At 39.1% G+C, this 23781-nt stretch overlaps 1 protein-coding gene and 1 pseudogene across 2 annotated transcripts in view; one reads left to right on the forward strand and one right to left on the reverse strand.

The window, feature by feature from the left end:
* The window catches only part of nfx1 (nuclear transcription factor, X-box binding 1), a 29117-nt gene extending 26401 nt beyond the window's left edge, over positions 1-2716 (reverse strand). For both annotated transcript variants that reach the window (XM_066723440.1, XM_066723439.1), the window contains exons 1-3: positions 2555-2716; positions 609-1559; positions 140-301 (exon numbers count right to left, since the gene is read on the reverse strand). In XM_066723440.1, coding sequence (XP_066579537.1) covers positions 140-301; positions 609-1559; positions 2555-2576 — 1135 coding nt within the window. In that variant the 5' untranslated portion in view covers positions 2577-2716. The remainder of the gene's footprint in view (positions 1-139; positions 302-608; positions 1560-2554) is intronic.
* Positions 2717-12711: 9995 nt separating this feature from the next.
* LOC136713048 (sterile alpha motif domain-containing protein 9-like) lies at positions 12712-21632 on the forward strand (annotated as a pseudogene).
* The last annotated feature ends 2149 nt before the right edge of the window (positions 21633-23781 follow it).

Raw genomic sequence — 23781 nt, forward strand, 5'->3', positions numbered from 1 at the left:
GACACCACCTATGTCTACTGCCCGTCTGTTTTCTACTTATTTGAAACCACAATGAAGAATTTCACAGGGAATGCAGATGTGGAACACAAAGGAAATCAACTAACCAGAAAAAAGGAGACAAAACGAATATCATGCTCACCCTCTGCTTGGGACGCTGGGGATCTGGCCCACTTTTTAATGCAGTTCAGATGGAAGACGTGGTAGCAGCTGAGGCAGCTCCAGACAGGAGCCATCACCCTGATCACCTCACAGCACACCATGCACTCGTATTTCTCTTCCGTTAGCTGCTCAATCAGGCATCCTGCCGCAGGAGAGAGGGGGACAGGTCAGGCCACAAATGTCAGCCACTTGCGTCTCAAAATGATCATTTTCCACAGTTTGCTTACAACATCATGTTTCTGCCTGTCAATTTCAATTTGCTTCATCTTTGAGTAAATTATGTGAATGTTACAACATCTAACAGATTTGTGTCCATTACTAACATTGCCTAACTGTTTCTTACATATTTCACAGTATTTCTTAAGATCATTTAGAATTAGATTTTACTGAATTAATAAAAACAAAAACACTGCAAAACCTTTTATACAGAAATGAATGTATCTACACACCTGTCTGTGTTTCTTTGCTCTTGGGGACATCCACCTGTTTTTTATAAACAGGTTTCCGGGCAGAGTTGTGTTGCTTCTTCTGTCCGTGATCTTGAAGTGGCATCCGTCTTCCTTGTCCCCTTTCACTCTTCCAGTTATGCTCCTCTGAAGGGCTGGAACTGTTCATCTCATCCTCTCTGCTGAAGGCAGTACCGTATGACTTTGGGCCTACACTTCTGTTCACTTCCCGTCTCGGAAGTGCTTCCTCTTCACTCTCCTGCCAGTGCCTCCGGCCTTTTTTCTTTGCGCTGTAGTGGGAATACCTGTCCACTGCTCTCTGAGCCCTCCCTTCACTTCCTTTACCACGTTCTGCAGAACCTGCCTCCTGAGAAGCAGCCCCTTCTCCCTCTGTCCAATTTTCCCTGTTTTCCCGGTGAAACGCCGGCCTCCCCCTCTCGCTTGCCCCTCTTCTCAAATCATTGCTGAACTTCCTTGTCTTTTTAGCCCGTGTATCTCTCGTCTCTTCTCTGGTTAGATCATTGTTGAATTCATTTTCCCTCTTGTCCTCCATCCTCCAGCTTGGCCCATCTGCATCAGGTTTTTCAGGGTGAGACTCTGTCCAGGTCCTCCCAGGTGGAGTGGGGTTGTCTACAGGAAAACTTCTTGCACTTCTGGGCCTCTGCCATCTCTGGCTCTGGAAGCTGTGGCATCCTGACCCTCTACCGCTTCCTCCTCTGCCATCCTCCTGGTTATGAGATGGGTGGTAGTTCTTTTGGGGACCACGATGATCTCTCTCATGCAAAGTCTCCTCATTATGATAGGGCCTGTTATAGTGCTGCGATCGTGGGGCTGTGTAGTGACCACTCCTGTTCCTGTTGTACTCTGGCCTGGGACGTCCTCTCCTAGAATGACTCTGGTTGCGTCTTTCTCCTGGGACAAATTCGGCTGTCTCTGGATTCAGCTCCAGTTCTCCTTTGGAAGGAAAAAAATAAAAAACATAAGTTAATAACAGTCGATTTCTTCTTTTTAATTCATGCATTGCTAGCTTATACGTGTGGAGTACTGGTCGGGGCTCCGGACAGAGTGGAGGGTTGTGGATTCAATCCCATGTTGGGACACTGCTCTTGTACCCTTGAGCAAGGTGCTTTACCCTAGATTCCTCTAGTAAAAATCTATCTGTATTAATAAATATTAATATTTAAAATAAATTTCTGCATTTTATTCAGAATCATTTCTATTAAGTCTTCTCCTTGGGGAAGGGGGTAACTTTTAATGACATTATAAAAACAACTGAAAGATGCATATTACAGATATTAGTTTGATTGTATGTATCACAACTGAGATTCTATTAAATATAAACCGATTGTTTATTTTACAACAAAGCTTATTAATCTACATGGATAAACGCAAATCCACGTTTTTTTGGCTTGTTTAAGTTGGATTTGAATAGACACAACTTGACTTTAGACTTTAGACATTCGACTTTAGACATTAGACTTTAGACATTAGACTAGTGACATCAACGAAAATGAATTATTTAGCGTAACTTTATCTTGTAAAACAGGACAGCACTCGTTTTCATATGGCCTACCTAGCCCTCCTTCACTCAGACTTGACGGATGGTTACGTATGTATGTATGTATGTATGTATGTATGCATGTATGCATGTATGCATGTATGCATGTATGCACGTATATATTCTAGCTACAGTAACACAGAGACAGAGTGATGACACGCACGGTTATATAATGAATTACTTCGTCAAAAGACATTAAGCACATGCTTGCCTTGCTTGTCAAAAATCAAACTTGAAGCCAGTCATAATCTGCCGCTGTAAACAAAATCTACCTCTCATATCTTTTAAATTTTGAGAACACATGTGAAGGTTTAATTAATTGATCATTCATTTTTGTTAAATGTCAGTTAAAGAGAACGAACTACGGTAGTAAGATTTATATACAACCGACCTGTAGTTAGGGCTTCAGCCATTCAGAGTCAGGAGGTGAGCTGGTCTGTCGTCGATGTGGCGTGAACCCCGGCTCTCTGCGCTCAACCGGCCAAAACCTGCGGATTATTTCAACAGGAGAAACATCTACTTCAAGTCCATGGAGTTTCCGGCCTCCCTTTCCACAACACAAGCACTGCGCATGCGCACTTCGGATGCTGACAAACTCAACTTTATTGATATCAACATAATCCATGACAGACTCTTGAAACTATTATCACGAATAGAAGTGTTGTAATATTATATTATTTTCGGCATATTTCAGATTGTCTTCATAGATCATTTTACAATGTATCTGCAGAGGGATTTATTTGTATCATTGCTTACTTTTCACGTGTATTTTCATGCATTTCGATTACTGTAATTATTTTAATCGATTTAATGAATTGATTCATTTGTGAAAGCTATAGTAATGCATCACGGTAAATCACGTTAGGCAAATCATCCACGGAGAACATCAGACTCAGATATGACAATGCTATAATAATAATTCATCAGTTAATTAGGATGTTACCCCTGTTACTAATATATAAAATAGTTTCGTATTTTAATTTAATTATGGATAAATTATCAGGATGAAATTAATCTATTTAAATAAGTAAAATAAGTAAAACTGACGAAAAAAATATATCTCTATGAGGTGTGTGAAAGCTGCCAGTGAATCTTGGGAGAGCAGCCCATGTGCTTGTAACTGCATGTGGGATGTGGACCAATGTGCACCTAAAACATTACAATGGTGCTTTGTTTCATATGTCATTGGAGTTTATCACACCTTTCCTGTTACTGGAAGAGTAAAGTGAACCAGTCGGCCTACCTGAAATAACCATTATTCTGAAATAAAGCCAGCTATGTCCTGCAAATGTGTTGAAATTAACTAACTAAAATGTCTTTGCAAGAGACCATGATACAACACCTCCTCAACTAACAAACAGGCTACAGATGGTACATACTACACAAACATTGATGAAGAAAGCAATTGTATATGCTCTGTTAAATTATTATAAATAAGTGTTACAATTTGTGTGGACAGCCTGTTGAAAGGGCATTTGGAGTGTGATTTTGATGCTCAGGATGATCAAGTTGTGGGTACAGAAGTGACTCAAACATATAACATCTGTTTGGATGACTTAATCATTTGGGCAGGGGAAACCTTGAAATATAATCATAACCATCTGCTTCATGAGAATCAGCATTTCCAAAATGTAATCCCTATAAAATGTAAAATGCAGTACAATGTTTTGCCCAGAATGTTAAACTCATCAGGAGTAGATTAATAAAGTGTAGCTGTATGTACTGAAACTACACCAGAGCACCAAGTAATATTTTTCAGCCATATTATCGTTCTGTGTTAGAATAGCATAGGTATGTGCATGTTTATTTATTTGATAAACTGTTAATGGATTTATTTCATTATTTGTATGGATTTGGCTTAGACTTTTTTGCATCGAAGGTGACAATTATTCAAAACAATTGTGTTTTGAATATGAATGAAGAGATGTTTATGCATTAAAACAAGTAGCCCTTTGAATGTAGGGGATTGTGCTTTAAACACTTACACATGTATAGTTGTCATCCTGTGCAGTCACCAGGTGGCGTAAATTGACTGTAATGATGCTTTAAACAGGGATGGGCAACTCTGATCCTTGAGGATAGGAGTTGCCCATCCCTCCCTCAAACAATGAAATAATGCATGTTAAAAAAGGAAAAACTAGGAAATGACCACAAATGTTCTATATTTATCCTCCGTCATCCTTTTCTTAAGAACTGGAGGCCTGTTGGTATTCGTCAATTGTACTGTGACGCAAGTTGCAAATGACTCAGTCGGGTTATTTATTCATGAAAGTATTTCCCTTTATAAACCCAAAAGGGGTTAGTCTTGTTTTGAAAATTGTTGAAAAATATCCTAGATTTTGTCATTTTCTAGTCAGAGGGAAATCAAGCTTGAGCATTTTTATAATTTCTGTAGATTTAATTTTTCACGTATGCATGTTAAATCTGAGTAGCCAGCATGTTCATTATATATTTTAAACCCTGTATAAAGTTATTACAGTACAATAGTCCTATGGATGCCTTCACTTGAATGGAATATATAGAAAGTACAACAAACTACTTTCACTACCTTGCCTGTGTTACCAAATTACATATAGTCCTTGAGACAATATATCAGTCCAAACTTTGTATATGTTACTGTTTTGGACTCATGTAGGCCAAAGCAACTGTTACAATTTATCTATGTTTGACAATAGTTGAAAATGTCAATATCTAATGGTCTGAGTATTAAAACAATGTTATTGAATTACTTACATAATTCATTTTCTCTGCAGTAATCCTTATATGTTATTGAAAGCTGTTTTAACATCTTTATGTTAATTAGATGACTTTAAAAATCTAATGTTATACTTATACAAATTTTAACAGCAACACAACCAAATTATAGGGAGGCTAACTGCAAGCCCAGTAAAGGTCACCCAACAGAGTTACACGATTGCCAAAATATGACACACCACTAATCAGGAACTGTGTGCAATCTGTATGACTTAACAGTCAGGATATCACTGAAGAGTGTTTGCGTTTCTTGACCTCCAATGTGAAAAGAAAGATGGCTTTGGGGAATTATTTAATGAGAATCTTTATGAAGGATATACATGGTGGTGATCAACTTCCAGGGGCTGAGGCAGGGACAGACTGCAATCCTTACAACAGAAAGTGAATGAACAAAAATGAAGACATCGTGATTTTCTCAGGAGTACTCCTTTGCCAGGTCTGCAGAAGATCAACAGAAACAATAACACATGACTCAGGATAGGATTTGCCAAATATAGATTCCTTTTCTTCAGATCCATTCTTTATCAATAACTATACACTCACCTAAAGGATTATTAGGAACACCATACTAATACTGTGTTTGACCCCCTTTCGCCTTCAGAACTGCCTTAATTCTACGTGGCATTGATTCAACAAGGTGCTGAAAGCATTCTTTAGAAATGTTGGCCCATATTGATAGGATAGCATCTTGCAGTTGATGGAGATTTGTGGGATGCACATCCAGGGCACGAAGCTCCCGTTCCACCACATCCCAAAGATGCTCTATTGGGTTGAGATCTGGTGACTGTGGGGGCCAGTTTAGTACAGTGAACTCATTGTCATGTTCAAGAAACCAATTTGAAATGATTCAACCTTTGTGACATGGTGCATTATCCTGCTGGAAGTAGCCATCAGAGGATGGGTACATGGTGGTCATAAAGGGATGGACATGGTCAGAAACAATGCTCAGGTAGGCCGTGGCATTTAAACGATGCCCAATTGGCACTAAGGGGCCTAAAGTGTGCCAAGAAAACATCCCCCACACCATTACACCACCACCACCAGCCTGCACAGTGGTAACAAGGCATGATGGATCCATGTTCTCATTCTGTTTACGCCAAATTCTGACTCTACCATCTGAATGTCTCAACAGAAATCGAGACTCATCAGACCAGGCAACATGTTTCCAGTCTTCAACTGTCCAATTTTGGTGAGCTTGTGCAAATTGTAGCCTCTTTTTCCTATTTGTAGTGGAGATGAGTGGTACCCGGTGGGGTCTTCTGCTGTTGTAGCCCATCTGCCTCAAGGTTGTACGTGTTGTGGCTTCACAAATGCTTTGCTGCATACCTCGGTTGTAACGACTGGTTATTTCAGTCAAAGTTGCTCTTCTATCAGCTTGAATCAGTCGGCCCATTCTCCTCTGACCTCTAGCATCAACAAGGCATTTTCTCCCACAGGACTGCCGCATACTGGATGTTTTTCCCTTTTCACACCATTCTTTGTAAACCCTAGAAATGGTTGTGCGTGAAAATCCCAGTAACTGAGCAGATTGTGAAATGGCACCAACAACCATGCCACACTCAAAATTGCTTAAATCACCTTTCTTTCCCATTCAGACATTCAGTTTGGAGTTCAGGAGATTGTCTTGACCAGGACCACACCCCTAAATGCATTGAAGCAACTGCCATGTGATTGGTTGGTTAGATAATTGCATTAATGAGAAATTGAACAGGTGTTCCTAATAATCCTTTAGGTGAGTGTATATAGCGACATTCTGTATCTGTATCTAAATGAGAAGGAAGCCAATATGCTTGTTGGAAGATGATTCAAGGAGGTATAGAAACATCTGAAACAGAAAGGAAAGGTTTTGATAAAACTCCATTTGAAAATTATATAGCTATAGGAAATGCAATTAAAACTTTTGAATTAAAAACAGGTAACTGCATATACGAAACAGGCAAATAGTTACTGGAGAACAAAACAGGGGCACGGTTAACTTGCAGACTACCGCTGGCATCAGTATTCATTTAGACTTTTCTCCAAACTTTGCACAAATATGGCAAATTAATTTCTGCCATGGTGGAGGTGCAAGGTATCACATGTAATTGAAAGTACACCTAATAAACATCAAATTAGGGATTTAGAACTGAAGGAGACAGCCTAAGGAAAGGAACCACAAAGAAAGTAAAAAGAAAAGTGTGGATGGACAGCAAAATGTGTTCAACCAAAAGGATATAAGGTAAAATATAATAGATTGCAATTCAAATTAAGTCCTTTGTGCCCTAGTATAATTTAGCAATTCAGCTTGATTGGTCACCTGCACCACCAAGATCCTGAGGAGCATTTTACATATTCAAGTCTGTAACACATTTGATCAGTAATTCCAGTCATAGCCTTAACCATGCTAGCTCAATCCTTAACTCCAGCCCTAAGACTAAGGTCCCCTAAATCCCAACCTTAGATACTCTAATCCTAATTCTGACAATTTTGACACAATTATGGTAAACTTTCATAGTGAAATTTGAAGCTCTGATGTTCTGAGAAATACTCTCTGACTAAAGATAAGTGATATAGTTTAGGTCCGCATCAAATCAATCTTTGATCCAACCTACCAATTGCACATTAAAGACAGTGTTCAAAAAGTTTGTTTGCAGTACACAGAAGGAAGGATTTTAGGTCAAAGGAGATGTCGAGTATTGTAATCGTAATCTGTGACTGTGATAGCAGTAGTTTCCAATGTTAATTTTGAATTTTAGAATTTTGAGGCACAACTCTTGGACTTGAATTAATAACTTTACAGTAACATTGATTACAACTCCTTGATTTTCATATACAGTATTATAATAATGTAGTCATCAATGTAACACACAGACGTCATAACAAAATTCCCTTTTTCAGTAAATGGCCATTACATTACCCATGGCACATTACATTTGTAACTCAAGAAAAACTATATATCTAAATTCTTAACTATGTCCAAAGAAACATTGTATGCACTTCACAATTAAACCCTTTGATATAAAAAAATGCTTTATAGATATCTAATTTTAATTTTACTTTACATGCAGATTGTGCCAAAAATCTCCAAAGTGGGGAGAGTGAGGATTACAAACCAAATCTAATTTTAGAATTCCAAAGGTCTTCACAATTTACAAAAAGAGAACTTTGTATTTATGCTAATATGATTCTATCCTGCCAACCATGGATAAGAAGATGAATAAGCCTACAACATAAATAGGCCACTCGGCCCAGCTCGGATTTCTTGCTTCATAGAATCCAAGTGAGTCTAACACAGTGTACAATTTGAAGGATCCCGGGGCAGTAGGCATGACCTAGCAATCAACTCCAAGCAACAGCTACTCTCTGTGGAAAAATGTGTTTGTTTCTATCAAATTCAAATCTTGTTTTATTTAGCTTCCATTTATCTCCCCACGTTATGCTGCAAGAACTAATTTTGAAATAGCGGCTGTCCCTGGCTAAGTCTTAATAGTTCAACCTTGCTATATATGTCCAAAAAAGGAGAGAAAACATTACAAACTCTTTTTTTGTTTTATTGTAGTGAGTTACAAGCCTCTTCATCCTGTTCCCGTTTGTTCTTTCATCCTTGTTTTGAACTGAATGAGAAAACATTAACATTTTTATTTGATGACATCTAAGCAATGTTATTGTAGTGATTTTATATTTTAAACCCATTGAACTTAGATTGCAGCTTACAGAACATTGTGTCAGTACAGTACTTAAGAAGAAAACAAAAATCCTCCTGATGTCTGGATGACTGGTTATGAAGAACACAAGCAGCTATTCATCCTTTGGAGCAGGAATTTCAACCATTGAATAATCATCTTCAATATTCACTGTAGATTAGTTCTAGCAATAGTTTTAAAAATCATTTTCATACCTCCCACTTGCATTAATCAGGAGTGTAATTTCAGCCCCTCCAAATCATCCTGAAACTGGCAAAGCTCTGCTCTGAATTTACTTTGTCTCTGACTGTGGCAGTTTCTGTACTTCCCTAGCCACACCATAATCATTTCATAGTTTTGAACTTTTTCCACAGTGTCTCATTCCATTGGAAATAACAAAAACTGTAAATCTGAGAGACTTGAATTGGTTTAATTATTCAAAAGCCAAGCTCTGGGGGTGGTTAAAAGTATTGTTAAAAGTATTGTGAAAGTAGAGTTGTGTTTAATATATATAAGTGCAGTCAATGTATTTGCAATGCAAAAATACATACATACATATATCAATAACAGAAGATTTTTTTTTTAGAACAGCAGTCACTGAATGCAGCACGTAACAATGAAAACATACTCTGCCAAAACCAGTTCCTCTTAACTGATATATTCATTTTTTTAGATCTTCACACTACCTGATATACAAATCTCCAGCAGCTTACTGCCTACAAATATAGATGTTAAAAGACCTACATTGATGAATCCTGGGACTTAGTAGTCATCTCCTTCTGGTTTTCCTTGCTAGACCTGAAGAGTCGCTACTGGCAGTTTCCCGTGGCCCTGGCGGACAAGCCAGCCCTTGCTCAGATTTGAACCGCAGCCACACCTCCGAGCCAGTATAGCAACAAAATCCACTACGCCAAAATACTGGTCTCCCAACGCAGGAGATTTAAACACTCTACTGATTTCACACAGAGGATTGTATCAGAAATCCTGCATCTGTCACTTGCACAAAATTATTCATTAAACACAATTCCACATGTTTCTTATTTAATGAAACAAAGAGACAAAGAACAGTGAAAGCAGAAGTTGGAGCCAAGGTGACATCTGGTGGTGATCAAGAGGGTTGAGAAGTAGACATGACAGTACCACCCTCTCCAGGATTGACCCCCGCCACCAAAAAACGGTGGCGACGAGGACATCTACGAGGCCGGGGAGCAGGATCTTCAGGATGGTCTTAGTGAAAGTAAATGATGAGGGAAGGGTCGAGGACGTCAGAGGCCGACACCCAAGATTGCTCCTCTGGACCATACCCCTCCCATTCCACAAAATTTTGGAGGTGACCTTGGCGAAGACGGGATCGAAGAAGAGTCCGAACCGCATAAGCAGGTCCATCATCTCGGTGGATTAGAGGAGGAGGGGCATCAGCAGAACAGGAAGTGGGGTCATGATGGCTAGGGGAGTAGGTAACTACTGGCTTGAGGGAAACATGTAACGAGGGGGCCATCCGGAAATGAGTTGATAAGTCACTGGGTTGATTTGTCGTAAGATCTTATAGGGACCAATTAAACGTGGATTTAGCTTCTTGGAAGGGAGTTTGAGCCGAATGTCTCTGGTGGAGAGTCACACCTCCTGCCCTGGCTGATACTGTGGTGCCATTCTTCTACGACCGTCTGCCTGTGTCTCCTGGCACTGAACTGCCCGTTGAAGATGTACATGTGCTGCCTGCCAGACATCCTGGCTTCAGCAGAACCAGTCATCGACAGCTGGCAGATCTGTGGAGTCTCCTGACCCGGGGAACAGAGGTGGCTGGTAGCCCAGGACGCACTGAAAAGGAGTGAGATTAGTGGAAGAGTTGATTAAAGAGTTTAGAACATACAGTATTGCAATATATTTCATTTTCATATGGGCACGCCAAGCCAGCTGTCACTACTGATTTGGAGCTTAGTGTGCTTTGTCAGAAGGAGACTGGGGATGTTTAGCAATGTCCAGCTAAATCAACCAAGGCACTCATTGGCACTGGATACAAATCATTAGCAGGTCACCCCGATCAGTTTCAGGAACTTGGGCACATGCCAATGGATGTTGACATTGAAAGATTCAGTGATGCAGATGACACAGAGGCCACGATGATAACACATCTTGAAGGCTGGCATAAAACATGCTGTATGAAAGTCAACAAAACAAAGCTTGTATGACTAAATAGGAAATCTAGAGAAGACAATAAAGCTGGTACTTCATCTGCTGTGGATACACAAGGACAAGCCATAGCAACATTGACCTAAGGAGGCCATATGCTTTTTCTGTGAGGAGTCAGTTGGCTTTGCAGGCCTCTGCCAAGCTTCCACCAAAGACATTGCTTGGTTGGCTCGAATATGTGCAATGGAACTAGACGGCACTGCACTACTTGCTAAGCTTACACTTTGGGGACATTAATTCCCTTGAGGCCATGTACCACATTAAATGCCTTGTGAAACTTTCAAATGGAGTTGCTGACATCACAGGTGCTGATGAGGTCAGTTGCTCAGTTGGTACCCTAAATGGAAGACTTCCACATGCAAGAGTGTGTTTCCCCAGTCTTTCTGCTAGCTGATTCGGCACACATCTCGAGCATCTGGGTGCTGCTATTGAGCACACTGAAATAAATAATTAGAATAAATAACAAGGATTAGTAGGTTAGCTAGTTTGTATACCCTCTCCAAACCCTTAAAGGAATAGTGCACTGAAAATACAATCTGAATTGATTTTCTGTGAGTCCAGAAGATAAGCCTACAAATCACCCTTCACCCTTTCAAGTGAACATGAAAATTGCCAAATTACTAACCCCAGACCCTAACCCCTTACCCCTAAGTTATTTTGAGTGGACTATCCCTTCAACATGGTCCCTTGGGGAATTTATTTTTTCTTTTACTGTATTATAATTATATTTTGTTATGTTGTGTGATAATGTAGTGAATTCAAATCCTCATGGCTCTCAAATTAACCAAAGCCTCTTTTTTCTAAGATTGACAAACTATGAGAGAAAGAGAACTGCAAAAAAGCTAGCGTGAGAAAGCATAGAGAGAAACTGTACAGCAATCCAGAGCTTCTTGAGTAGTACAGAAGAAAGGAAAGAGAGAGGTATAGGCCCAGAGATGAACATATGAGACTGAAGTGTTATTAATTACTCAAATTCTTTCAGACAGGTTTGGCAGGACTTTGAACTCTCATTCCTGTATAATAACACTGTAATAACTTCACAAATGGTTACATACTTTCACTTATGTTTAAGAAACAAATAATATACTTTTTCCTCTAAATAATATGAATGCTTGATGTTATTCTACTTTATCCTAAGGCACAGTTCTAAAACACTGGGCCCATACATGGCTGCATTATTTTTAATGTTTTAGAAACAAAACAGAAGATAGAAGTAATGTGCTTATACATGGCTATACAATTATTATTCCTTTAAAAAGTGTAAACTTGTTTTTTGTCAGTAGAATTTGACATTTCTCCATATTTCCACAGGTATCAAAAACTAAAGAATAATGGACTGTTAAAGTCTGCTGCTGCTATGCATTCAAATGAGCATAAAAAGCAAACAATTCGGCCAGGTATTATGCGAGGAAAAAGATTGTTCAAGCTTACCCCGCCATCAGATATAGATGAGCTGGAGGCACCAAATAGGGAGAACCCTATCATCGATCAAGATGTGGCGCAGTCACTGACACAGTCAAAATAATTCATAAAAAGTTCTTGACTGAGAACACCAAGCTACATCTGGACCCAGTGATGGGCCACATTCATGTCAAGCACCCCAATGTTTTGAAAATCCATTTCCTCTCTGAAGTTCCTACTTCACCATACAGGAACAAAACAGCATTCTACCTCTCCTCAACTGTGCTGTTAATGAAAAGCTTCACTTATGTCACCTGGAACTTTACAGAGGCATACAGATGAAGGGGGTCCCTGATGGAGTTGGAGGAGCTCAAACCTGGCAGATCGAATAGTGGCCTATGGCACAGACATTACAAATGTGGGAGCTCTGCTTGAAAACCTCTCCCAGCAGTCCTCTTTTAGGCTGTTTGATGTCATAGAGCAGAACATAACCACGAGGGATGAAATGGTACCCCCATACCTGAAGACTGTGCCTGGTACCATGCGAGTTCACCAGGTGAGCTCTAAAATAATTCTAGCTATATAATTGTAAAATGTTTATGTATTACTGTTAGTAATATTTTCAGAAATGTAAAATAATACCCCTTGATTGTAATGAGTATTTTAAATTCCTCAAGGAGAGTAAGATACCATATCACAGTGGTTCCCAAACCAGCCCTGGAGCCCCCCTACCTTGTTGTTTTTTGTTGCAACTGATCTTACAATTACATAAGTGAACCCTCAATTTAATTGTTAGTTCAATTAAGTCATATTACTTGATAGTTTGTTTTGGTTTGTCTTTGGAGCTCCCAATCATATTTAAAAAATAAATTGCTCTCATTGACTATCATTGTTTGAACACCTCACCTATATCATTGTAGCCTCTTTGGCTCCATTGTTTATGTTTTGTTAGTCAAACCACATACAGAAATCACTGAATTAGGACTTTAAAAGTTCAACTCAATCTACTGTTCTTCCCCTCAGCTTACTGCCATGCAACCAGGTAAAATAAGCACCAGAAAGGTGTCCTGCTTTCGCAGCCCCTCATGTTTGTGCTTCTCACCAAAATATTTTATATTGTGTGAATAAGACTTAGAGGAGGAAACTGTTCATGATGAGAATTCAATAGAAGTTGTAACATGGGTTGGAGAAATTGGAACCTTGTTCAGTATGATGGAGATCTTTTCCCTGGCATGGTCACACAGGTTTGTGAGACAGCATATTTCCCTTTGATCAAAATGACTTATAATACCTTAATTTAGATTAGAGCAACTTTTTACTTTGTGATATTTTGTAAAAAAATGTTACATATACTGTAAGCTTCAATTCATTTTAAAAGGAATTACATATTCATATAGAATGCTAATCCCTCAGCCACAGGTATCAAGAGCAATTAACATGTCTAAATTTAAACTGCAGGCCTATCAAATTGTCAGTTTACCATCATACTGTCAACAAGCAGTATGAGGTGGACACCATGAATTGCACGGGAGAAAAACGTTTCTATGTGCCATTCATGAAGTTTCCTGGGGATAAGGTTTGGTACTACCAAGCAGATATCAAGGAGATCATTCCAGAACCCCTGCTTACAATGTCCTCTGTCAGACATTTCAGTATTCTACCTGAAATCTGGGCAAAACACTCAAAATGTAGAGCCTGAATCAGATTTCCACTATGTACATATTTAAAGCTTTTGGCTTAAGTACTGCAAAGGTGTTCACTTGTCATATGCTAATGCTTTTTCTATTTACTGTTCCAGTCCAGAGTACGGTAATTACATTTTTAAGAAGTCCTGGAAAATGCATTAAAATGCATGAAAACTTATTAACAACGTCATTAACTTAAACAAAAATTATGATAGTATGCTAAGCATTACACAAGGAAAAATGGTTATGTCTGACACTGAACATTTTTCAAAGGACGGGGCCATGTTCGTGAGAATCACCCAACTAGGGTGTGTGTAAATATGTCTATTATGTAATGATAACTAGTAAACCTGCCTAAAATCTATGTTTTAGCCTGGTGTCCAACACAGTAACTTTGCCCATCACTTGGTTTCGATTCTCGGATCAAGGTAGCTACCCAAGTGTGCTATATAGATAAGGGCACTATCAAAATAAGGGGGGCCATCATGGTTTGTGGTTTTCAAAATCGCAGTGTTGAACATTTGATGTAAATGCACCTGATGGATTAAAACACTTATTCTTCAAGTCTTTTGCCTCAGGAGAAATGTAGAGATGGGGAAAATCAGAAGAGGACAAGAAACAGGTCAACCAGTGAAGTCAAGGTGTAAGTGAACCAACCATCTTCATTTATATCACACAGTATAATCTGAATAGTTTGGAATAATATATTGTAATGGAGAAGGGAAGGCAGTGCCGCCCTGTTTGATTAATATGTGGGCAGCTCTGCTAGGGCTGCTGGGAAGTGACTCTGAAGGCTGTATAAGTTAAGTTCATGATGTCTTCATTGTAATTGTTCACCCTGTTCTGCATTGTTGTGTATTGGTGTTGTTTATTCCCCTTTTTCTGTATGTCTGTTTTACAGAGCCCTCCCTGTCTTAAATAATTGGGCTCTGAATAGCCCCAGTGCTTCTACTGCAGTCTGCTATTGTCAAGGTGGAGTGTAAGTGCATGTGTTGAAATAAAGAGCACGTTTACCTCATTCTGGTGTCTAACTCCTTGTTTGGACCCACAAGGGTTAGTTACAAACCTAAACTGTTACAATATTGATCTTTGTCTCTTGTAGGTTTCTCACAGCTGAAGATGCTTTTTATTTGGTTTTTAATAGACCTTCTGCTGTAAGATTATCTGTTTCTGCAACATCAGTAACACAAACTGCTAAAAAACATGGGTGAGTATGTAGCTTCAGTTTTGTTCACTTTTAAATAAATTAAATTTAAAATATATTTAATTTATTTAAATTCCCATTCCACACCAGCATTAATTGGTGCTGATAATAAATAATGATGTGCTGGGATAATTATAGTATGATTATAATAATAAAACAAGAGATACATTGGATTTACAGTCTGTAGTGTCAAGAGCTTTAGACTTACCAGTGAACTAAACGTTAAGCTAATAAAGTATGACATGTCCCAACTCAAACAATTGTAAGGTCATAAGTTTTCAATGGACATGCTCCACGAATATCACAACCACTTGACCAGGTTTCATCCCTTTATCAGCTTTTAGAAAGTAACTGTAAACCCTTTTAAAACTGGTCCAGTTACTTCTTCTTGAAGTGCTCTTGAACTCCTGTTGATTTAATTCAGGAATGTACATGATTTTCATTCCATTCCTCAAGCAACAGATTTTGATATTCTGAAAAACAAAATGTTATTATTTCTATTCATGCTAAGCATGGGAATGGACCAATCCCAAACAAGTATCACTCTGTCACATAAACACACAAAAATATATTGTATGTAAAAGTATGGTGTATTATGATCCTAGTTTAGATAGCTAGAAGAAATATGATCAAATGAAAGACTCCATTTGTAAGAAATATAAGAAAAACTTGGATTTGGTGGTCTGTTCTACGTTCATTTGAATCCATATATTCAGAGAGCACCACACATTGTAATTCATGTAAATCATGTAAATTAACTTTAAAGTACAACTCTTTGTTTCAGTATATAGAATACCTATGTCCTTGTGGCTCACCATTCCAGAATCGTGTTGAAAGGATTCCAGAACACAAGTATAAATACACCTGTTGGGGGCAGTAAAATGCCTCAGGAAACAAGTATTACTCTTGTCAGATCTGAGTTGAGTTGAATTTAGGATGGACAATGAGTTAGAAGGTTATTTGCAAACGCACATCCAGGTTCATAGAGGTCGTTGGTTTGACAGTTGCATTTTATTGCTATGACAACTGCATTTCCCATTTTCATTTGAGGTACAGCACTCATGTATCGGACAATTTCAGTCTGAGGCTAAAAATAAACAAACTTTGTGACACAAAACTTTTTTTTTTTCCATTTATTAGAAAACTGAAGTGTATCGAAGATGAGGCCAACAAAAAATACATATCCACCAACATGCCAGTGATCATGCTGGATACTTTCCATGTGATTTCTATAAAGATATTGATTTGTTTTTTGTACCTTCTGTCAGCACGCCATTGACCACTGTTGGAAGCAGACACCGTTAGGACACTTGAAATCTTATTTGCAATCGGTATTTCTTTATAGAAGAACATTAAATTCAATATATTCATTAATGCAGATTTTCCACAGCAATTTGGAACAAATTCCCACAGATGTCGTCTGGCCCTTGTAATAAGCTAAAGCAGTCGAAAGCATGACTTCTTTAACAGAAAAAATATACTACATGAGAAAGAAATGTACTATACTGTACAAAGTCATTAATGTTTATATATTATTATTTTTATTTTCACTACTGCGTAAATTGAGCATGTGTATTGTTTGAAATAATAATACAATGAAATATTTATTTAGTGCTATAAAATATATAACCAAAATTATATCAGCACAACTGTAGTATATCTAATTGTCTTCTTATTTTGATCCAAGATATAATTTAATAAGTACAAGCATCTCTGTTGGGACTAATCCAGTCATTCTCAGAAATGGTTGTGTTCCAGATCTTATGTATTACTGTTCTTTCTTAGACAAACACATTGATAAATGTTATGTTATAGTTAAAGCAAGCTATTGGGAAATGTTTTTACATGAGGCCGGAAAAGACAGTGCTTCAGTGGGTTTCTGGATAACTGCCAAACATGTATGCTATATATTGCTTGTGTACTATTGATACATAAATATAATTGAATACTATAGTAATTAGCTGTGAATAGTATGGATTTAAAAGGATTTCTCTTCTTTTCAGATTATAAGGAGCTGCCAATTGAAGAATGGACAGAAAGCCATGTGAACTCCTGGTTAAAATCCATTGGCATTAAAGAGCAGTACATTGTAAAACTTAAGTTACTGGACCATCTCTGAAGGTGCTGCGAGAACAGAATCTCCATGATGATATTGGTATGAAAGGGGGTCAAATCCAGCTTATTCTGGGTAAAAGAAGTGAACTGTTATAACAAATGCGACATAAGAATAAGCAGACTGATGTGAAGACAAAGGATTCAAAGAGTTGCTCCGCTGCAAACCAAATCAAACTGGACAAACAAAGAAATGAGGAGGAGGAGGATGTCACAGAAGAGCAAAATCCTGTGGATGAAGGGCAAACAGTGCCTTCAAAAAGTGATGGTTCATCATTACCACAGAGTAAACCACATCCCTTCGATAGAGAAAACATTGACTTTAAATATGTTAGGCACACTGTGCTTCAGCCAGAGTCTGGAATTATTAATTTAATGGTGCCCTGCCATGAATACAAATCTTTTCATGAAGCAGCAATGTTAGACATAACTAGACAGCGGGTCAAGTTTGCCAGTGAGGTTATCAGATTTGGAGCAGGGTGCATGAATGTTCGAACAAATGGCACGATCCATTTCGGCATTATGGACAGCAAGAACACTTCTTACCAGCATGGAGAAATTATTGGTATTCCTGTGCAGGACAGAGATGTATTTGTTGATGCATTAAACTACATTGAAAGGAGCCACCAAGGTTCATAGAGGTTATTGACAGGGGCAGCACAGGGACAAGCTGGGTTGTCGAGGTAGACATTGTACCCAAGGCTGAAATTGTTAAAGGCAAACTCTATATTGTTTGTATACTTACATTTAATAATCATAACAAGGTAGAATATAATAAGAGAACAGTCTATCAGAGAGTAGGGGCTAATACAATGAGCATTAGTGAAGAAGAACAGGTTGCGTTTATTCTTGGAATGCTAGGAAGAGACAGCAGAAGGCAGGAGGCAGAGTCCTCAGTTTATCAGAATCCTGCAGAAATCCAAGAGGATCTTGGGAGAAAAGTGTCTGTGCTTTTGACTGGTGGCAAGAAGTACATGGATGATTCTCTCTGGTACATTATTGTCACTAACAAGTTTGAAAGTGACAGTCTAAAGAACATCACATTCTTTCTGAACATGAATATCTTCTGTGTGTTTGATTTTGATCCAGACTCTAGAACCTCAGGACTGTGTGGTCAATATCTAAAGCACCATGCAGCAAACCTTCACTTCCTGCAAGACTACACAAATGAGAATGGGCTGAACACCAGTGAATTAAAAAAGGCTTTACAGTTGATTGATCAGACCAGTTGGATATTTTGTAATGGACGCACTGATAACCTTGGCAATGAAAGTCCCTGTGATGAAAAGACCTGGATAAAGAACAAGAAAAAGCACCTAAAAAAGGCAATATCTATGATCTGCAATGAGCTTCTTCCAAAGGGAACCTTTGTTGTTTTTTTTCTCTTGATATCGGAGGTCAAACAGTCACTTGTTGACACTTTCCACGAATTCATTGCTGAAATGAATGGCCACAAGGATGTAATTGTCATTTCAGAGTCCAAAGAAAACTATAACAAATGGGCCAGTTATGCCCAGGCATCGTGTCCCTCTGAAACATTGAATGAGATAAGTATTGTTGGGATGCAAATGAGTCATATAGATGCAACAGTTCAAAAGATTCAGCCTTCCATACAAGCTACCAGACACTTGCCTGTGTCTAACAAGGGGCTATGCTTACTGAAAACTGCTGAGGAAGACAGGATGCTGTCCTTGGAAATACTGAGTGTCGACCAGTGTGATGACAGAAACTCAGATTTGATTGAGCAAGAGGAAGTGGATGACTTCAATAGGTACTTTTATCAGGGGGGCAAGGTGAGCTGGATGAACTTTTGGCTGGCTGACAAAAAAATGTGTGGAGAATTGATACAGCGCGATGCATACAGAGAAGTGGAAAACATCCTGAAGTCACTGTGCAGTGCATCCAGAAACCCTGTGGACAAAGTTAACATATTCCATCACCCCGGCAGTGGTGGAAGCACTGTTGCATGACAGATACTTTGGGCCTGGAGAAGAGATCTGAGGTGTGCAGTGGTAAAGCAATCATACCTAGTTTCTACTGTATGTGAACATGCAGTACAGTTGTGGGAATATGAAGAAAAAAGACAGAAATAGCTGCCTTCCTGTGCTCTTGCTGGTGGAAGACTGTGATGAAGGGTACCTTGATGAGCTACGGCATGATTTGGGGAATGCTATTGCCACCATGAACATCAGCCCATCAGTGCTAGGTTTCATTTTGTTAAACTGCAAAAGGTCTCATGTTCCAGAAAGGTTGTGCAAAGCCTTACCATTACAGACAGTAATAGTGACAAACAAACTGTCAATGGAGGAGAAGCAGCTGTTCTCAAGGAAACGAGAGAAACTGTTCAAACAGTTCCGACCAGAATTCATCCTGACATTTGTGTTGATGGGTGGAGAGTTTCCAAAGGATTATATCAAGAATTTTGTTGAGCATCTCTTAGAAGACATAGACCATTCATCTCTTGAGACCCGTCTGTTCAAATATGTAGCATTGCTCAACTGTTATTTGCAGAATTCTTTTATTCTTTATTTATTTATTCTTTTTATCAGTGTCACACTGTGAGGATTTTCTAGGTTTGGGAATTCAAAGGGATAGATTTCAGCAATATAGATTTGAAAGGTCACTTAGTGAACAATCAAGACTTGTTTTCATACATTTAAGGGAGGCCATGACACACATCTCATCCTTACGGATTATTCATCCCTTGGTAGCACAGGAGATTATCAACCAAGTCTCTGAAAACAAGCTCCAAAGCTCACTTGCAATGGACCTGCTACAGGAAAAAGTTCTTTTCAATCACAGATTTGGCCAGGAGGAATATGTAAAGTTTGTTTGGGATTTGTTTATCAGACGCTATAAAATAAGTAAAGGAGGTAACATTGACAGTTGTTTTTCTCCTCTAATTGAGCATGTCTGTGAGAAGGAAGGAAAACCTAATAAAGCTATAGATCTTTTAAGAACTGCCTATACATGCTTTGGAAGTGATGCGTTCTTTGCACAGCAGCTTGCAAGACTGTAGTACACTTATGAACTTTTTGATGATGCAAAGGAATGGGCACTAGTGGCCAAATTAAAGCGTCCTTACGATTCCTTTATTCTTGATACTGAAGGACAAGTGTACAAGAAATGGTTCTTTGCCATGGAAAAAGCACTTAATAAAGATAAGTTGCTGCCAGAAAATGTCACGCATATTATAGAAATTGCATTCAATGGAATTGAGGCCTTCAGATCCTCGCAGAAAGCTTCCAAGTCAGAAACAGACTGCATGAATAATTATGGCTACTTTGAGGAGGTGGATGTTGGATGTTGACTGCTACATCTCATATCTTCAGTGAATGTTTTCTCTGATACAGATGGACGTTCAGAAATGCTGAAGTATCTGCTCACAGACTACAATCCAGAAGCAGTGGAAAAACCCTGGCAGAAGTTCCATAACCATCTGAAGGGACTACAGAAGAGCATTTACAATGCCCTGGAATGGATTTCCAAAGATGTGTGTTGCTTCCAAATGGACAAAAGTGAAGAACAGGTGGAGGACGATACTAAAGAGCAGCAACACCTCTACAACCCCAGAGAATGGCTAACCAGGAAGACCTCTGTCTATGCTAGTTTTTTTTGTGATGAATCTTCCTAGGCACCAAACACAGAGACTGATGCACACAAGATGGACTCTATAACTCCTGTCACAAGACGCATGAAGATTTGCTATCTCGGAGGTGGCAATGTGGCTTCCATTCTTTCCCTACTGTCTGATAAAAAGGTAGAAAGAGCAGGAGCAAAACTTGAAAAAAATGTAAGCATGTATCCAGAAGACCCCCAGAAAGTAAAGCTTGACCATATTGACCTGGTGAACTACATATTCTGTCAGATTGCTCTTGTGTGTACCTTACCTCGCTCTTCAAAGCTTGTCACGCTTGAGAAACTACAAGACTTCAGCATGCAACTCCATAAGGAATGGAACAATGCATCTCCTCCTGGTGCCTTCTTCTTACTTTTGTTGTTATTTTGGCCAAAAGATGCACAAAACAAGGTGCCCAATCAGCAGAGAAACAATATTCTCATGTCAGCAGTAGATACCCTGCAACGCTTTTATAATATTAAACTAAAGAATATTGCATTAAGAAAGAAGATAATCTACACCCACTTCTTCCTGGGCTGGGGGAAAAGATTGTTCACAGAAGCAAGATTGAAAAATACATTAAAGGGACTCTCAGTGAGAGGAGGCTCAAGTGGCTCAGTGGGGAGGTATGGACGACCTCAGGGGTCACCCAGTTGCTGAAATGTGTCAAAGGATGGACTAAGAGTGGAAACTTGTTTGTTTGTGGCTACAGCAAGGGCAGCAAGATCAAAGTTTTCCCTTTGTATTCAGCTTCTCTGCCCACTGCCAATGAAAATATCACATTTTTTCTGGGCTTCTCCTTTAATGGAGCAGTTGCTTTTGATATCCAGGTTCTGAGATAATAAACTTTGGTGGCCTGAAAGTTAGAAAGAGCACACATATTGCATAACATATAATTACTATGTTCAAATGGCAGATATCTTTCTTGTTGTTCTTGATGTTGCAAAATATATATCTTTATATACACATAATATATTAAAATGCAAATGTTACTCGGAATGATTCATGTTATTAAATTTAGTTTTTTGTGCACATTCAGATTCACAAAAACATCAATTGTGTCATATACAGTGCATCCAGAAAGTATTCACAGTGCTTCACTTTTTCCACATTTTGTTATGTTACAGCCTTTCCAAAATGGATTAAATTAATTAATTTCCTCAAAATCCTACAAACAATACCCCATAATGACAACGTGAAAGAAGTTTGTTTGAAATCTTTGCAAATTTATTAAAAATAAAAAACAAAAAAAGCACATGTACATAAGTATTCACAGCCTTTGCCATGACACTCAAAATTGAGCTCAGGTGCATCCTGTTTCCACTGATCATCAACTTGATTGGAGTCCACCTGTGGTAAATTCAGTTGATTGGACATGATTTGGAAAGGCACACACCTGTCTATATAAGGTCCCACAGTTAACAGTGTATGTCAGAACACAAACCAAGCCATGCAGTCCAAGGAATTGCCTGTAGACCTCTGAGACAGGATTGTATTGAGGCACAGATCTGGGGAAGGGTACAGAAAAAATGTCTGCAGCATTGAAGGTCCCAATGAGCACAGTGGCCTCCATCATCCGTAAATGGAAGAAGTTTGGAACCACCAGGACTCTTCCTAGAGCTGGCCGCCCGGCCAAACTGAGTGATCGGGGAGAAGGGCCTTAGTCAGGGAGGTGACCAAGAACCCGATGGTCACTCTGACAGAGCTCCAGCGTGTCTCTGTGGAGAGAGGAGAACCTTCCAGAAGAACAACCATCTCTGCAGCACTCCACCAATCAGGCCTGTATGGTAGAGTGGCCAGACGGAAGCCACTCCTCAGTAAAAGGCACATGACAGCTCGCCTGGAGTTTGCCAAAAGACACCTGAAGGACTCTCAGGCCATGAGAAACAAAATTCTCTGGTCTGATGAAACAAAGATTGAACTCTTTGGCCTGAATGGCAAGTGTCATGTCTGTAGGAAACCAGGCACCGCTCATCACCTGGCCAATACCATCCCTACAGTGAAGCATGGTGGTGGCAGCATCATGCTGTGGGCATGTTTTTCAGTGGCAGGAACTGGGAGACTAGTCCGGATCGAGGGAAAGTTGAATGCAGCAATGTACAGAGACATCCTTGATGAAAACCTGCTCCAGAGCGCTCTGGACCTCAGACTGGGGTGAAGGTTCATCTTCCAACAGGACCATGACCCTAAGCACATAGCCAAGATAACAAAGGAGTGGCTACAGGACAACTCTGTGAATGTCCTTGAGTGGCCCGGACTTGAACCCGATTTTAACATCTCTGGAGAGATCTGAAAATGTCTGTGCACTGACGCTCCATATCCAACCTGATGGAGCTTGAGAGGTCCTGCATAGAAGAATTGGAGAAACTGCCCAAAAATAGGTGTGCCAAGCTTGTAGCATCATACGTAAAAAGACTTGAGGCTGTAATTGGTGCCAAAGGTGCTTCAACAAAGTATTGAGCAAAGGCTGTGAATACTTATGTACATGTGCTTTTTTTGTTTATTATTTTTAATAAATTTGCAGAGATTTCAAACAAACTTCTTTCACGTTGTCATTATGGGGTATTGTTTGTAGAATGTAGAGGAAAATAATGTAATCCATTTTGGAATAAGGCTGTAACATAACAAAACGTGGAAAAAGTGAAGTGCTGTGAATACTTTCCGGATGTGTGTGTGTGTGTGTGTGTGTGTATATGTATATATATATATATAGCTTGAGATGTGTTGTAATGTTCTACTTTGAATATATACTAATAGATCAAATGAAATGACCAAATTGTACCTTACAATTTGCTTAATTTTAACAATCTCCTGGGCTGCTCAACATTCTTGCTATTATGCACTTTGTTAGATTGAGTTTTAAACCGGTTTGGGAGCAGGACAACCCCAATTGTACGCCTGACTTCAGCCTTCCCAAGCATAAGGATCCACAACATTCTTCCCCTTTTGCCACATTCATTGCTTTGCCTCCCTCCTCCCTCCCCACACACC

The sequence above is a fragment of the Amia ocellicauda genome, chromosome 2 (genome assembly GCF_036373705.1).
Source record: "Amia ocellicauda isolate fAmiCal2 chromosome 2, fAmiCal2.hap1, whole genome shotgun sequence".
Taxonomy (NCBI): Eukaryota; Metazoa; Chordata; class Actinopteri; order Amiiformes; family Amiidae; genus Amia; species Amia ocellicauda.